Raw genomic sequence first — 17305 nt, 5'->3', positions numbered from 1 at the left:
CGGACCTCGGGAAATGGCCCCCCGGCGGGGCGGCGTACTCCACGGTCACGCTGATTTTCAGGGCCTGGAGAATCGCCGGACCGGCGCTGGGGCCTGATTACGGCGTGAAAGTAGATTCTCTGCCCCAGCGCCGGCCACGATTTTGGCACGGGGCTGTGGAGAATCCAGCCCAGTGTTATCACCTCCAGGTTATACCTCCTCAGCATCCAGACTGAGCTTTCAATGCAGTACTGAAACGGCTCGGTACTATTGGAGGTCCTTCATCTCCTTTTTTAAGTTATTTAATTTGATGAGGGTATCGCTGGCAAAGCCATCATTTGTTGCCCTTCCCTAATTGCCCTTGAGTGTCTTTCGAGGCCATTTCAGAGGACAGTTAAGAAGTCAGCCACATCGTTGTGGGTCTGGAGTCATATGTGGGCCAAACCTGGTAAGGCCGGCAGATTTCCTTCCCTCAAAGGTATAGGTGAACCAGATGGGTTTTTACAGCATTTAATAATAGTTTCATGGTCACCTTTAATAAAACTGGCTTACAATTACCAAATGTGTTATTGAATTTAAATTCTACAAGCTGCCGTGATGGGATTTGAACTCATGTCCCCAGAACATTAACCTGGGCCTCTGGATTACTAACTCGGCGATATTCTAAATCGTTCTTCGGCATTACCACTGCATCAACATCTCTCTGGAACGGTTTCAGTATAGATGGAGGCCATTTGGCCGTTTGGGTCTCTGTGTAAGACCAATTTAAATAGTCCGACTTGCCTGGCCTTTCCTTATAGCCCTGCCCTGTTTGTCCCTTCAGGCATTTCCTCCATTCCCTAATGCCAGCCACAACTGAATCTGCCTCCACCATGCTTTCAGACTGGGCATTCCTCAACCAAACCACTGCTGCATAAAACCATTTTTCCTCACGTTCCCTTCGGTTCGTTGGCAAAATCATTTTGAATCTGACTCCGTCAATCAGAACAGCCTCTATTCTACACTATCCAGACCCCTTATGATTTTCACCTGATATCAAATCTCCTCTTAACCTTCCCTTTTCCACGGAGAATGACCCCTGCCTCTTCAATCTACTGAAATAACTCAAATCCCTCATCTCTGGACCCTATCTCATCAATTAGTGGCAGCACGGTAGCATGGTGGTTAGCACAATTGCTTCACAGCTCCAGGGTCCCAGGTTCAATTCCCGGCTTGGCTCACTGCCTGTGCGAAGTCTGCACGTTCTCCCCGTGGGTGCGTGGGTTTCCTCCCACAATCCAAAGATGTGCAAGTTAGATGGATTGGTCATGCTAAATTGTTCCTTAGTGTCCAAAATTGCCCTTAGTATTGGGTCGGGTTACTGGGTTATGGGGATAGGGTGGAGATGTGAAATTGAGTAGGGTGCTCTTTCAAAGAGTCGGTGCAGACTCGATGGGCCGAATGGCCTCCTTCTGCACTGTAAATTCTATGATTCTATGAATCTTGTTGCAAGTCTTCACGTCTTTCCTATAATCCAGTGCCCAGATTTGGACCCAACATTCAAATCGAGGCTGATCCAATTTTATAAAGGTTCATCGTAACGTCCCTGCTTTTGTAATCTCTGCCTCTATTCGTAAAGCCCTGGATGCCAAATGCCCTCTTAACTGGTTTCTCAACCTGCCCTGCCACCTTCAACTATTGTGCACATTTACCCCCAGGTCCCTCTGCTCCTGGTCTCCTTTTCTAATGAGGCCCACCTCGGTGCCTACTGTGGGAAGGTGGGCATCGCAAATCAAAGAATACAGCACGGGAACAGGCCCTTCGGCCCTCCAAGCCTGTACCGGTCATGATACCACCCTTGGCCAAAACCCTCAGCGTTTCAAAGAACAATAACCCCAAAGAATAATCAACCCCAAAGTGGAGAGAACCTATTCCTGATCCCACTGCCTCTGCCCCTGAAAATCTTGGCAAGGTCGGCAACGCAGGCTGGTATAATTGCAGGAATCGTATCACCCCAAACTCCGCAAATCATTCATTCCTGGGGTTTTGTGAGTGAGCAGGGGAAGGGGGAAAGGAGTTGTATAGGAGGAAGTTGAAAGCCTGGGTTCCCATAGACACACTATGTGTCTTTTCTTTCCTCCCCCAGTAGGGTTCATACCCACAAAGCAGTCCAACTGACAAGTTGGTTCATTGTTAGACATGTAATGACCTGGAAGTGGTTGCAGGCCAGGAGCGGATAGGGAGCCAGAAGCTAGGTTAGGGATAACATGGAGTTTCTGGGGTCCAAATCTTGGTTTAGTGGGGCGGGGGGAGGGAAGGGAAGGGGAGAATTCTGGGGTGGGGAGTCCAGATCTTGGGATGATGAATATGTTCAGTAATTATGGTGTGTGGCTCTGATCACTAAGGTGATGATGGCAATGGTAAGCGGGGAAGAAAGGGCGGCACGGTAGCACAGTGGCTAGCACTGTTACTTCACAGCTCAAAGGTCCCAGGTTCGATTCCCGGCTTGGGTCACCGTCTGTGCGGAGTCTGCACGTTCTCCCCGTGTCTGCGTGGGTTTCCTCTGGGTGCTCCGGTTTCCTCCCAAAGTCCAAAGATGTGCAGGTTAGGTGGATTGGCCATGCTAAATTGTCCCTTAGTGTCCAAAAAGGTTAGGTGGGGTTACGGGGATAAGGTGGAGGTGTGGGCTTAAGTAGGGTGCTTTTTCAAATGGCCGATGCAGACTCGATGGGCTGAATGGCCTCCTTCTGCACTGTAAATTCTATGATTGTATGAAGTTAAGCTTAGTGGCATTGGGGGGAGCAATCTTATTCCTTCTGGCCCACAAGCAGTGCTGCAAAGCCATTTACCATTACCATGAAGGAATTCTTGTCTCCCTTTAGTTGCTGAGTTTCCAAGTCTCGTGAAACCCAGGAACCGAAGGGAGGCAGTGGTGTAATGATATTGTCACTGGGCTAATAATCCAGAGACCCAGGCTAATGCTCTGGGGACCCGGGTTCAATTCCCTTCACAGCGGATGGTGAAATTTGAATTTGTTAAACATCTGAAACGATGACCATGGAACCATTGTTGATTGTGGTAAAAACCCATCTGGTTCAATAATGTCCTTTAGGGAAGGTCACCTAAACGTGACTCCAGGTCCACAGCAATGTGGTTGACTCTTAATTTCCCTTCCAAAGCAAGCAGCCACTCAGTTCAAGGGTAATTAGGGATTGGTAATAAATGTTGGCCCCCGCCCCAAGAGTAAATAAATAAATCTGAGCCATGCAGCTTCATTATGATATTGATGGGCGCCAGGGAGTGTGTGGTGTTTCACCTCCTGCTTCCTGACACCAAGAAAACAGAAAACGGGCGGGCCAGAGTTTGTGTTTGAGACCGTTTAATTGTTTTTATTTCGCACCCAATCCAGCCCACCTCTATCTGGTGGTTAAAGTTCCCCTGTCCAGATATAATCTGAAAAGCCTCTTCCGTGCTGCTGGATATAATTTGGCTCCTGACGGCGAAACTGTGAAAGATTCACATAGTTACATAAGTCTAGAGTCGGGGGTTGGTGTTATTGGCAAATAAGCAAGCAGGGATCATTTTGACTTTGGGTAACAATGCAAAACTGGCACTATTGGATCAGTTGCCCATTGTGTGAACGTCCTGCTTTTCAAGCCCATGCGAGACTTTGGAATTTAACTTGGGTTAGGTCACAATACACAGTCTGCAGAGAGTGCCGCACATCGGTGGAATGTATTCCAGGGAGGGCTCATTACAAACCCTTCTGACTCCAACTTCCCCCATTGACCTGCATGCCCAATAAGATCCTTCTGGATCATTCCTGAATGTCATTCAAACAGAATCCCTCCCCTTCCCTCCTCCACCCCAAACCATGACCTCCCAATTGCTTTTAAAGCTCTGATTATTTTTCCTCCACCACAGTGACCGGGCAATTAGAACATAGAACAGTACAGCACAGAACAGGCCCTTCGGCCCTCAATGTTGTGCCGAGCCATGATCACCCTACTCAAACCCACGTATCCACCCTATACCCGTAACCCAACAACACTCCCCTTAACCTTACTTTCATTAGGACACTACGGGCAATTTATCATGGCCAATCCACCTAACCCGCACATCTTTGGACTGTGGGAGGAAACCGGAGCACCCGGAGGAAACTCACGCACACAGGGGGAGGACGTGCAGACTCCACACAGACAGTGACCCAGCCGGGAATCGAACCTGGGACCCTGGAGCTGTGAAGCATTTATGCTAACCACCATGCTACCCTGCTGCCCCAATTAACTCAGAGACTCTGAGAGACAATCCAGGAAAGGGCGGGTTGGCAAACCGAGAGGGAGGTGGGTCGTCTGGTTTCACCTCTTACAAAAAAGACGATCGCTGAGACTCAGCTCTCAGATTTTTCTGAAATGATTATGTAAGCGAAACATTTCCTTACTGGAGAAGGACTGAAAAACCCCTTTTGTTTGTTTCAGAAATTCCCCAGGTGACAACAGGGCTGATGTTACAAGAATTGTCATTAACTCCAGTGCCCCGGGCGTATCTCTCGACTCGAAAGGGTTTAGTGAGGGTGGGTTTCGAAGTAACTGGAAAACATGCTGGTTTTGTTAACCAAGGGAGTCTTGTCTATGCCATTGCGTGCTTAATATCAGCGCGTTTCAATTAAGGGGAGACGGTCGAGCGTTTTGCCCTTAGTGTGGGAGGGGAAGAAAAATCATCCATCTGAACAACTATCATGTTACCCTTGCTGGAAGGTTATGTGTATGTGTTTGTGTGTGAAAGTTGGGCAAGGCCTTGGGTTGGTCTTCCTGTGGTGATGCGGAGCAACAGGTAGTCTGGTGATGTTTGCTGCTTCGTTCAAATCGTCACTTGGGTGAAGTACTCACGTTTTCTAGGGACCTTTTTGTATGTCAGAATTACTCAGTGATGCCAAATTCGGGGTGAGGAATTGGAAAGGGGAAGTCTTATGGTTTGAGTGCAAATGATGAAACTTGCACTGGAGGGGAATTATATTTGACGACATTCTCGACTAGCAGCCATCACCCACATTTTGCGGTGGTTCTTAAACTTTGTTCAGAGCAACAATTCAATTTTTTGACAATTATTGCTGAAACAGGGACATGCTGTCAAAGTTTTTTGTCTTGCACCCATCAGGACAGGTTTGTAAGAGTTCCAATTCTAAAGGGAACAATGATTTGTAATGCATGAGAATAAAGTGCACTCTGATTGCTAGAGGGATTGCCATGGAGAATGCACCAGGGAACAATTAACTTCCAAGCTTTTGTTTAAATTCAAACCAGTCAGATCAACTCTGATTGATCAAGGCATTGGCCTGGGGAATGAACCAGGGAATGTCTTTCCACCAAGCTTTTATTATCAGAATCATTGAGAGTTTAGACTCTAAATCAATGGTTCTCTCAGGCCCAGGGACCTCCTAATAATGCTTACACAGTATTAGCGATCTCCTTCAAATATACACTCCTGGAATTGCCGCAAATATTATCGCACTCCCAGGGACCCTGTTAAATACTGACACAATCCCCGAGCCCCTGATAAATAACACTCCCCAAGATTCCCTGCAGACAACACAACACACTCCTGTGGATTCCTAACAAATATTCCTTCAACTCCCTGCAAATATTAACACACTCCAGGGATCCTCCTGCAAATATTGAGCCATCCTCAGGGGATTTGCGTCCTTACTTCAGAAAGCCAGTGTCACTCACCCAGAAAAAGTGAGTAATACAGCGGCAGGAAATAATTTTAGCAGCAGACACTGCAATTGAAATAATGGGCTAGTAAGTTGGCAGAGATAGGAAAACCCAGCTGTGTGACGATGGACGAACAGGAATCTGGTGATCTTGTGGTCTCGGCAGGGTCCAGGACCTTGTATTGAAAATCTATCTCCTGATCTGATTGCAGTTCGTCACAGCATGGCAGTAATATTGTTAGTTGCAGGATGGGATGGGAGCCATTTGCCCAGAGTCAGAGATTCTCTTTCCTTGACCTTCAGATGTGCCTGGTGACTTGTGAGAGTGAACCCATTCTCTTTTGCTGCCAGGTCTTCCAGCGTCCCAGTCCCGGCACTCATTTTGTCCTAATTAATTTCACATCACTGGGTCTTTCAAAGAGTCGTTTTATTGAAAGAAGCCTTTGGGGAAATCTCCACGACTAACTGCTGCTGGGATCAAAATCTAGATATCTGATTCGGAAAAATGACGATGCAGAAGTATTTCTCCAGCTTATCAGTTTGCTGGTTTGGACATCACAATAGCTCCTCTGCTCTCAAAAGGGAAGCTTTCGGCACATCAGTAAGGTGGGGATTTTTTTTCAGTTCAAACATCCAGATTGCAATCCAGATTGCAGCTCTGCCCTCTGAGATCTGATATCAGAATAATGCCAGGACAAATTCACATCATTGAAAAAAGGCAACAGGCAATTGCAATTCTTGATTATAATTGATATTGTCATTTATTTAATAGACTTTCACATTATCTGGTGATAAGAAAAATAATTTTTGGGATTGTTGCACAGCTCATCTGCTCCTGAAACCCTCATTCATGCCTTTTGTTGTCTCTGGGCTGAACTACTCCAATATCCTTCTGGCTCTTCTCCAACACCCTACCCTCCACCAGCTTGAGGTCATTCAAAGCTCTGCTGCCTGTGTCTTTGCTCATGGCAGCTCCTATTTCCCCTATCATCCCCTTCTATTTGCTCCTTGCAAACAGCAACCTGCTTTTAAATTCTCATCCTTGTTTTCAAATCCCCCCCAGGGCCCTGACCCACCCCATCTCTGTAATCGCCTCAAGCCCTACAAACCTCCGACCCTCCTGCACCCTTCTAATTCTGGTCTCGTCTGCAAGCCCAATTAAAAATGCTCCACTGGGCCCTACTTCTATATAGGGCGGCACGGTGGCACAGTGGTTGGCACTGTTGCTTCACAACTCCTGGGTCCCAGGTTCGATTCCCGGCTTGGGTCACTGTTTGTGCGGAGTCTGCACGTTCCCCCCGTGTCTGCGTGGCTTTCCTCAGGGTGCTCCGGTTTCCTCCCACAAGTCCCAAAAGATGTGCTGTTAGGCGAATTGGACATTCTGAATTCTCCCTCAGTGTACCCGAACAGGTGCCGGAGTGTGGCGACTAGGGGATTTTCACAGTAACTTCATTGACACCAATAAAGATAACGATTACTTTCAGCTGCCTAGGCCCGAAGCTCTGGTATCCCCACCCTACATATCTTTGCCTCTAGACCTCATTTTCTTCCTTTAAGTCACTTCTTAAAGCCCCTCTTTGACCAAGACTTTGGTTATCTGAGCTAATATCTCCTAATTAGGCATAGGAAACAAAGGTTCACCTTGGCTACAGCACCCACATCACATGAAAGAGATAATTTCAAAAAACGTGACTTGGTGTTATATTCTGTCTGATAATGCTGTGAGCAGCGCCTTGGGAAATGACATTACATTAAAGCTGCTATATAAATGTAGCTTGTTGTTGTACATAGACTGAAAACATGACCTCTTCTGCGACGAATTCAGATCGAGATGGGATAAGCTTAAATTAGAGCAAACTCTTTCAGGGGACATGTCAGAAAGCACACTTTTTAAAAAATGTATTCATTTACGAGATGTGGGCGTCGCTGGCTGGGCTAACATTTATTGACCATCCCTAAATACCCTTGTGAAGGTGGTGGTGAGCTGCCTTCTAGAAACGCAGCAGGGGTCAGCACAGTGGTTAGCACAGTTGCTTCATAGCTCCAGGGTCCCAAGTTCGATTCCCAGCTCGGGCGACTGTGTGGCGTCTGCACGTTCTCCCCGTGCGTGCGTGGGTTTCCTCTGGGTGCTCCGGTTTCCTCCGACAGTCCAAAGATGGGCAGGTTAGGTGGATTCGCAATGATAAATTGCCTTTAGTGTCCCAAAAAGATTGGGTAGGGTTACTGGATTACGGGGATGGAGTGGAAGTGTGGACTTGAGTATGGTGCTCTTTCCAAGGGCCGGTGCAGACTCGATGGGCCGAATAACCCCCTTCTGCGCTGTAAATTCTATGAATCTATGATTGTATGTAGAGTAGGTACACCCACTTTTAGGGAGGAAGTTCCAGGATTTTGACCCAGCGGCAGTGAAGAAACGGCGATATATTTCCAAATCAGGGTGCTGAGTGACTTGGAGGGGAACCTCCAGATGGTGAGGTTCCCATGTGTCTGCTGCCCTTGTCCTTCCAGGTGGTAGAGGTTGCAGGTTTGGAAGGTGCTGTGGAAGGAGCCTTGCTCAATTGCTACAGGGCACCTTGCTGATGGTCCACATTGCTCTCACTGTGCGTCAGCCATGGAGAGAGTGAATATCTAAGGTGCTGGATAAGATGCCGATCAAGTGGGCTGCTTTTTCACACAAAGGGTTGTGGAAATCTGGAACTGTCTCCCCTAAAAATCTGTTGAGGCTGGGGGTGAATTGGAAATTGGTAAACTGAAATTGATAAGATTTTTGTCAGTTAAGGGATTGCGGAGTGAAGATACAGACTGGCTATCTAACTGAATGATGGGACAGGATGGAGGGACTGAGTGGCCTACTCCTGACCCTCTGCAGAGTCTGAATGAAGAGATCCCTTCGATAACCAATGCCCTCTTGTACATTCACTTGGTCCAAGGCAGCCATTATCCACATATCCAGATCGAAGACATGTGTTGGTCACTTTTCAAGCAACTAAAACTCAGAACATTGAATTCCTCCACACGCAAATGTACAATTACTGTATTTCCCAAAGAAACATTGGTCCTCATTTGGGAGTAAGGGGGAATTGATCATTGCACCAATTACCCAAGTGATCTTTCCATCCGAGATTCCCTCTAAACCGATCAAGCTATCGATCCTTCTCAGAAGCCAATATCTTCATTCTCGTATTACTCAGCCCCAACAGGGGTCTGTTAAGCCAAAAACGTTAATAATTCGGTTATAATAGGCTGTGTGTGTTGGCTAATTGTAATCGATATGGAAACGCCACCTGTTTTATTCACGCCCACTCTCATTTAATAAACTTTGAAGAGATGAATGTGATGACGAGTCGGTTTTGCTCTGCACCTTTGGGTTTAACATTTAACGTCCGCTGTCTCGGGAGGACATGGGGTTCATTGCAATAAAATAAAATGTGCTCCATAGCTTCTCCCCTGAATAGGAAGGTGGAAACGACAGAGGGCGCCAGGTTTTACTCTCTGCTTCCCTGCACTGCCTCTCCTGTCAGCTCAGCCCAGCTGCAGTCTGCTCAGAACCAGCAGGTTGCGGGTTTGCAGTGAGGAATCTGCACCGTAACAGTTTCAACCCAGATCCTTTCGGTATATTTAATTTTCAAAAACTCCTTTGCCACGTCTGGGTGTCCCAATCCGATTCAGTGGTGGACAATGTCACAGTTTGCAGCGTCAAGGGGACAATTCGGAGCAAAATAAAAACAGGGAGAAAAATGAATCAACCTTCTAAACTTTTATTTTGCAGAATGCCTGTCAAATTAACATTGACAACGCCTCCTAACATTGAAACATCTCAACATTGAGAATGCCTCTTAAGATTGGCAATGCAACTTAATATTGAGAATGCATCTTAAGATTGGCAATGCAACTTAACATTGAGAATGCATCTTAAGATTGTCAGTGCATCTTAATATTGAGAATGCATCTTAAGATTGGCAATGCAATTTAACATTGAAAATGCATTTTACGATTGGCAATGCAACTTAACATTGAAAAAGCATCTTAAGATTGGCAATGTAACAACATTAAAAATGCATTTTAAGATTGGCAATGCAACTTAACATTGAGAGTGCATTTTAAGATTGGCAATGCGACTTAACATTGACAATACATATTAAGATTGACATCTTAACATTGAGAATGCATATTAACATTGACAATGAATTTTAATATTGAGAATGCATCTGAACATTGACAATGCATCGTTGAGTGTGAGGCATCATCACATTGAGAATACATCTTAGACATGTTCACATTAACAAGGGGTGTACATGAAGAGACAGTTTAACTGCGGTCCCTATATCGCTCTCAGGTAAGGTGCTACTCGGGACGAAGGTGGGTGAAGGGTTGGGTGTGGGGAGGGTAGGGGGAGCTTTCTGTTATTTTGAACCACCCCTCCCTCCCTCCCAGCAACGCCAACCCCGCCTCCAGCCCACTCCCCAGTCGGAGGGCGGTCGTGCTTTTTAATATCAGAGGCTGGTTTGCAAGGCTCCCCGTCAGCTGTTGCTGCCGAGCGCTCCTCTGCTGTACTGTACCGAGCCGAGCGGCTGCTCTGAGCCCAGCCCAGCTCCGCCCCAATTTGGCACCTTCTCACTTTCAACCTGGGAGGGAAAGCTTGGGGAAGGAGGAGGGGGGGGGGGGGAGAGAGGCCGGGCTGAGTGCTTAGCACCGCCGCCTCCTCTAAGTGCAGGGACTGCATCAGAAATCAGAGCAACAAGAGCTTGTTCTCTGAGAGTGAGAGAGGGTGAGACAGAAATGCAGGCATGGACAGTCCCGGAATGAAGGGCAATGTGTGACTGGGGAGGGGCAGAAAGATGGGGCAGCAATGATGTGATCTAAGGGCTGCTGAAGCTGATTTCACCCTGACAGCCACACACTCTGCTCCTCCAGCCTGACTGTAACCTTGAGCAGTGTGTAAGGGGCTGGGGGGAGAGAGACATCTATTTAATATGAATTCTGTATCTGGCAGCAAAGAGCGAGCTGTTTATACAAGGAATCGAAAACATGTGAGTGTTGAAATTGATTTCTTTTGGTTTTATTTAAAAATAACTTGTAGATGTTGCAATGTGTGCAGACAGACGCCAGTGTTGATTCTCAATGTGTCTCCCTCTCCTCTCTGATGGATCCAGGGGACGGCGGAGAGTTATTCAACTAGCAAACTGGCAACTTTTACCCCGGAGATGTGGTACAGGAAGAGCTTCCAGATGTGCGAGGATTCCCGCACTGGCACCCGACCCGCCCCCGAGGGAGCGGGCTCGGCGCCCGGCTCGGGCACCGCGTCCCCGGGCTCCAGCGGCGGCTCTCCCGGCTCGTCCTTCAGCGGCTCGCCCGGGGGCTCGGCCGGGAGCTCGCCCGGGGGCTCGGCCAGCGGCTCGTCTCCCGGCTCGTCCCCCGGCTCCTGCCTGGCCGAGGATAAAGGCATCTGGTGCGAGAACTGCGACACCCGCCTGCTGGAGCTGAAGAGGCAAGCGCTCAAGATGATGATCCCGGGCGCCTTCTCCAGCAAGGTCAGTGTGTCAGTGTGTGTGACTGCGTGTGTCAGTGTGTGTGACAGTGTCTGTGTCAGTGTGTATGACAGTGTCTGTGTCAGTGTGTCTGTGTCAGTGTCTGTGTCAGTGTGTGTGACTGCGTGTGTCCGTGTGTGTGACAGTGTCTGTGTCAGTGTGTGTGTGACAGTGTCTGTGTCAGTGTGTGTGAGTATCAGTGTGTGTAACAGTGTCTGTCAGTGTGTGTGTGACAGTGTCTGTCAGGGTGTGTGTGAGTATCAGTGTGTGTAACAGTGTCTGTGTCAGTGTGTGTGTGACAGTGCCTGTCAGGGTGTGTGTGAGTATCAGTGTGTGTAACAGTGTCTGTGTCAGTGTGTGTGTGACAGTGCCTGTCAGGGTGTGTGTGAGTATCAGTGTGTGTAACAGTGTCTGTGTCAGTGTGTGTGTGACAGTGCCTGTCAGGGTGTGTGTGAGTGTCTGACAGCGTGTGTGTAAGTGTGTGTCTGGGTATGTGTGACAGTGTCTGTCAGTGTGTGTGTCAGTGTCTGTCAGTGTGTGTGACAGTGTCTGTGTCTGTGTGCGTGACAGTGTCTGTTTGTGTGTGTCACAGTGTGTCAGTGTGTGTGAGACCCTGCACCCCCCCCCCCAATACCCCCCATCCACCCACCTCTACCCAACCAGAAAGATTGTGAACATTAAGGCAGCAGTATGATTCCATCAGATTGTCCCCATTTCCATTCCCCCCTTCCTTCCCTGTCCATGAGGATTAAATCATTAACAATGTCACCCCCCCCCCCCCCCCCTCCCCAAACCCTCCTCTTGACTCTTCCACCATCAGATGGTGTTTCTCTCGCTGTGTGCTGGAATGTTAATGCTTTTTGTGCATTGGAGAAGGTCAAAATAATCTTCAGAAAGGGGGGGGGGGGGGGGCAACGTGATTGATGTGAATTCCTCCCACTGTACACAGGCTGCTGAGCTGAGGGATGGGGATTTAGCGCTAGTTTGATGCATCAGTGTTAAATGTGTGATTGTTTTTTTCTGCCCAGCCCCAGCGCCGGGGCAGTCGGTGTTGTTCCGCAGTGATGGGAGCAGTGTGTGTGTGTGTGTGTGTGATTTAAAATGGGCAGCCTAGCAGCGCCAAGGTAGGGCGTTTAGAAAGTGTATGTATTGCCAGAGAGAGTGTCTTCTATACAATGGCTCTGTGCTGGGAAATGAGCTGTGTGTCACATTGCTTCTCAAACACGGAGCAAAGTCCCCGGGCTCTGGATAAGCTGTTACTGTGCAGAATGGCAGGTAGCTCCACTGACCGGGTGAGCTGCCCTCTCCACCCCCACCCTCCTCCCCCTCTTCTCTCCTCCACCTCTCTCTCCCTCCTCCTCCTCTCTCTCCCCTCTTCCTCTCTCCTCCCCCTCTCTCCTCCCTCCTCCCCCTCTCTCTCCCTCCTCCTCCTCTCCCTCTCCTCTCCCTCCCCTCTCTCCCCCCTCCCTCCTCCCCCTCTCTCTCCCTCCTCCCCCTCTCTCTCCCTCCTCCTCCTCTCCCTCTCCTCCCTCTCTCTCCTCCACCTCTCTCCTCTCCCTCTCTCCCCCTCCCTCCTCCCCCTCTCTCCTCCCTCCTCACCCCCCCCCCCACTCTCTCCTCCCTCCTCACCCCCTCCCACCTCCCCCTCTCTCCCCCCTTCCCTCCTCCCCCTCCCCTCCCTCCTCCCCCCCTCACCTCCCTTCTCACCCCCTCTCTCCCCCCATCCCTCCTACCCCTCTCTCCCCCTCCCTCCTCCCCCCCCTCTCCTCCCTTCTCATCCCCTCTCTCCCCCTTCCCTCCTCACCCTCTCCTAGCTGTTGCACTCTGGGCAGCCAGGCAGCCGCAGGCTGGATCCATTCATTCCCAGTGCCGCAGTCCCTGCCGCTCTCCCGCTGCTCTCCCCCCCCCCGATCGCAGCGGGCTTGTGTTGGTTTAAATGAGAAAGGGGGGGGGGGGACGACCACGGCCCAATTCCCCAGGAAGCTTGGCCAGATCCCCCTCCCCGCATTCCACACCCTCCCAGGTGGGCTGGGGGGGGGGGGGGGGTAATGCCCAGCCCCCCACACAGGGATGGAGATATTGCCCCCTCCCCCTCACAGGGATGGAGATATTGCCCCCTCCCCCTCACAGGGATGGGGATATTGCCCCCCTCAGGGATGGGGATATTGCCCCACTCCTCAGGGATGGGGATATTGCCCCCCCCTCAGGGATGGGGATATTGCCCCCTCTCACAGGGATGGGGATATTGCCCCCCCCTCACAAGGATGGGGATATTGCCCCCCCTCAGGGATGGGGATATTGCCCCCCTCACAGGGATGGGGATATTGCCCCCCCTCACAGGGATGGGGATATTGCCCCCCCTCAGGGATGGGGATATTGCCCCCCTCACAGGGATGAGGATATTGCCCCCCTTCAGGGATGGGGATATTGCCCCCCTCACAGGGATGCGGATATTGCCCCCGCTCACAGGGATGGGGATATTGCCCCCCTTCAGGGATTGGGATATTGCCCCCCTCACAGGGATAGGGATATTGCCCCCCCCCCTCAGGAGTGGGGATATTGCCCCCCCTCACAGGGATGGGGATATTGCCACCCCTCAGGGATGGAGATATTGCCCCCCTCACAGGGATGGGGATATTGCCCTGCCCCCCCTCACAGGGATGCGGATATTGCCCCCGCTCACAGGGATGGGGATATTGCCCCCCTTCAGGGATGGGGATATTGCCCCCCCCCCTCAGGGATATTGCCCTGCCCCCCCTCACAGGGATGCGGATATTGCCCCCGCTCACAGGGATGGGGATATTTTCCCCCTTCAGGGATTGGGATATTGCCCCCCCTCACAGGGATAGGGATATTGGCCCCCCCTTCAGGGATGGGAATATTGCCCCCCTCAGGGATGGGGATCTTGCCCCCCCCTCACAGGGATGGGGATATTGCCCCCCCCTCACAGGGATGGGGATATTGCCCCCCTCACAGGGATGGGGATATTGCCCCCCCCTCACAGGGATGGGGATATTGCCCCCCCTCACAGGGTTGGGGATATCGCCCCTCACCCCCTCAGGGATGGGGATGTTGCCCCCCTCAGGGATGAGGATATTGCCTCCCCCCCCTCACAGGGATGGGGATATTGCCCCCCCCATCAGGGATGGGGATATTGCCCCCCCTCACAGGGATGGGGATATTGCCCCCCCCTCAGGGATGGGGATATTGCCCCCCCTCACAGGGTTGGGGATATCGCCCCTCACCCCCTCAGGGATGGGGATGTTGCCCCCCTCAGGGATGAGGATATTGCCTCCCCCCCCTCACAGGGATGGGGATATTGCCCCCCCCATCAGGGATGGGGATATTGCCCCCCCTCACAGGGATGGGGATATTGCCCCCCCCTCAGGGATGGGGATATTGCCCCCCCTCACAGGGATGGGGATATTGCCCCCCCTCAGGGATGGGGATATTGCCCCCCCTCATGGATGGGGATATTGCCTCCCCCCCCTCACAGGGATGGGGATATTGCCCCCCCTCACAGGGATGGGGATATTGCTCCCCCATCAGGGATGGGGATATTGCCCCCCTCACAGGGATGGGGATATTGCCCCCCCTCAGGGATGGGGATATTGCCCCCCCCTCAGGGATGGGGATATTGCCCCCTCCTCAGGGATGGGGATATTGCCCCCCCCTCACAGGGATGGGGATATTGCCCCCCCTCATGGATGGGGATATTGCCTCCCCCCCTCACAGGGATGGGGAATTGCCCCCCCCTCAGGGATGGGGATATTGCCCCCCCTCAGGGATGGCGATATTGCCCCCCCTCACAGGGATGGGGATATTGCCCCCCCCCTCATGGATGGGGATATTGCCTTCCCCCCCCCTCACAGGGATGGGGATATTGACTCCCACCCCTCACAGGGATGGGGATATTGCCCCCCCCCCTCAGGGATGGGGTTATTGCCCCCCCCCCTCATGGATGGGGATATTGCCCCCCCCCCCTCACAGGGATGGGGATGTGCCGGGAGGGAGAGGGGTTGGGGACGGCACAGGGCTGCATTGCCCCCCCCCCCCCCCGGGACAGGCCGGGGCTGCATTGCCCCCCGGGGACAGGCCGGGGCTGCATTGCCCCCCGGGGACAGGCCGGGGCTGCATTGCCCCCCGGGGACAGGCCGGGGCTGCATTGCCCCCCGGGGACAGGCCGGGGCTGCATTGCCCCCCGGGGACAGGCCGGGGCTGCATTGTGGGCCAGGCCGGCCTTGGCCAAGCAGGCCGGTGACTGGCTGCAGACTGGGCTGAAAGGCTGGATCCTGGTCCAAATCGCCCCCTTCCCAGCCCCTCTTCCATTGCCCGCCAGTTACTGTCAGGCGGGAAAGGCCAGCCTGGGCGGCTCACTGTCCTCTTCACACAGCATTGCAACCAGACTGCGCCAGCCGAGGCCATTCGGCCCAGCGGGCCCGTGCTAGCCCTTTCAATCTGTGATCCAACTGCTTCCCCACACACTCGCCCTTTCCCCAATTCCCTGCATTTCTGTTCCGTTAATATTGTGTCAGCCTGCCAGGCAGCGCTATCCTCATCTTCACAACTCCCTGCCTTAAAATAGCTCAGATACCCCCCCCCCCCCCCCCCCCCCCCAACCACCACTCTGTTTCTGTTACACACCGGGACTGGGGAGTTCCCGGAGAGGCTGTTTCTGTTTATTGCGAATGACATGAAAGTGAAAGGGGAGGTTTTTGATCATGGATTTGATTTGAAACGCCATGGTGATGGTGTGAGTGTCAGAGAAACAGAGAGAGAGAGAGACAGAGAAACAGATAGCGAGACAGAGAGTTAGAGAGAGAGATAAAGAGAGAGAGAGACAGAGAGTGAGACAGAGAGAGACAGAGGGAGAAGGGGATAGAGAGAGAGACAGAGAGAGAGAGAGAGAGACAGAGAAACAGATAGCGAGACAGAGAGATAGAGAGAGTGAGATAGATAGAGAGAGACAGAGAGATAAAGAGAGAGAGAGACAGAGAGTGAGACAGAGAGAGAAGGAGATAGAGAGAGAGACAGACAGAGAGAGAGAGAGAGACAGAGAGAGAGAGAGACAGAGAAACAGATAGCGAGACAGAGAGTTCGAGAGAGACAGAGAGATAAAGAGAGAGAGAGACAGAGAGTGAAACAGAGAGACAGAGGGAGAAGGAGATAGAGAGAGAGACAGAGAGAGAGAGAGACAGAGAAACAGATAGCGAGACAGAGATAGAGAGAGTGAGATAGATAGAGAGAGACAGAGAGATAAAGAGAGAGAGAGAGACAGAGAGAGAAGGAGATAGAGAGAGAGACAGACAGAGAGATAAAGAGAGAGAGAGACAGAGAGAGGGAGAGACAGAGAGAGAGAGAGAGACAGAGAAACAGATAGCGAGACAGAGAGAGACTCAGAGAGATAGATAGATAGAGATAGACACAGAGAGATAAAGAGAGAGAGAGACAGAGAGAGTGAGACAGAGAGAGAAGGAGACAGAGAGATAGAGAGAGAGAGACAGTGAGACAGAGAGAGAGTGAGGCAGAGAAAGAGATAGAGAGAGTGAGACAGAGAGAGAGAGAGACAGGGAGAGAGAGAGAGAGGGAGATAGAGAAGGAGACAGAGAGAGAAGGAGAGACAAAGAGGGAGGGAGAGACAGAGGGAGAGAGACAGAGAGAGAGACAGACAGGGAGACATACAGAGATGGCGAGGAAGAGAGAGAAACAGGGAAAGAAACTGGGAGAGAGAGAGAGAGACAGGGATATAGAGAGGGAGACACAAAAAGAGGGAGACAGAGAGAGGGGGGAAACAGAGAGGGAGACAGACAGAGAGAGGGGAGCTGGGCTCAGGGTGACAGGAATCTCCCTCCAGTGAAGCTAAAAGCCGAGGATATCAGTCCGCCCTCTGCAGAAAGCGGGAGTTGAAACTATTCCTCAGTTTCCCATCGCAGCCCTGTCTGAGCTCCAGCAACCACATTGTCAATCCCTCCCACTTCCAGGGTGACTCCTGGCACCCGCTCCCTTTGAAACTCGCTCTCACACTAATAAAGTGCTTTCCTGCCCCTCTAGAAGGCGCCCCCCACCCCCCCTCCCACTAACAGCGGGGGTTGAAACAGCCACTTTT

At 51.4% G+C, this 17305-nt stretch overlaps 1 protein-coding gene across 1 annotated transcript in view; it reads left to right on the top strand.

Moving 5' to 3' along the window:
- Positions 1 to 10343: 10343 nt before the first annotated feature.
- kif26ba (kinesin family member 26Ba) overlaps positions 10344 to 17305 on the top strand; it is a 383305-nt gene continuing 376343 nt past the window's right edge. Inside the window, 2 exon segments of the mRNA XM_038815524.1 lie at positions 10344 to 10701; positions 10825 to 11202. Of these exon segments, the coding sequence (XP_038671452.1) occupies positions 10645 to 10701; positions 10825 to 11202 (435 nt within the window). The 5' untranslated portion in view covers positions 10344 to 10644.

This window comes from Scyliorhinus canicula, chromosome 1 (genome assembly GCF_902713615.1).
Source record: "Scyliorhinus canicula chromosome 1, sScyCan1.1, whole genome shotgun sequence".
In the NCBI taxonomy this organism is placed as follows: domain Eukaryota; kingdom Metazoa; phylum Chordata; class Chondrichthyes; order Carcharhiniformes; family Scyliorhinidae; genus Scyliorhinus; species Scyliorhinus canicula.
Note: the sequence above shows the minus strand (reverse complement) of the source record. Positions and strands in the feature narration are given on the sequence as shown.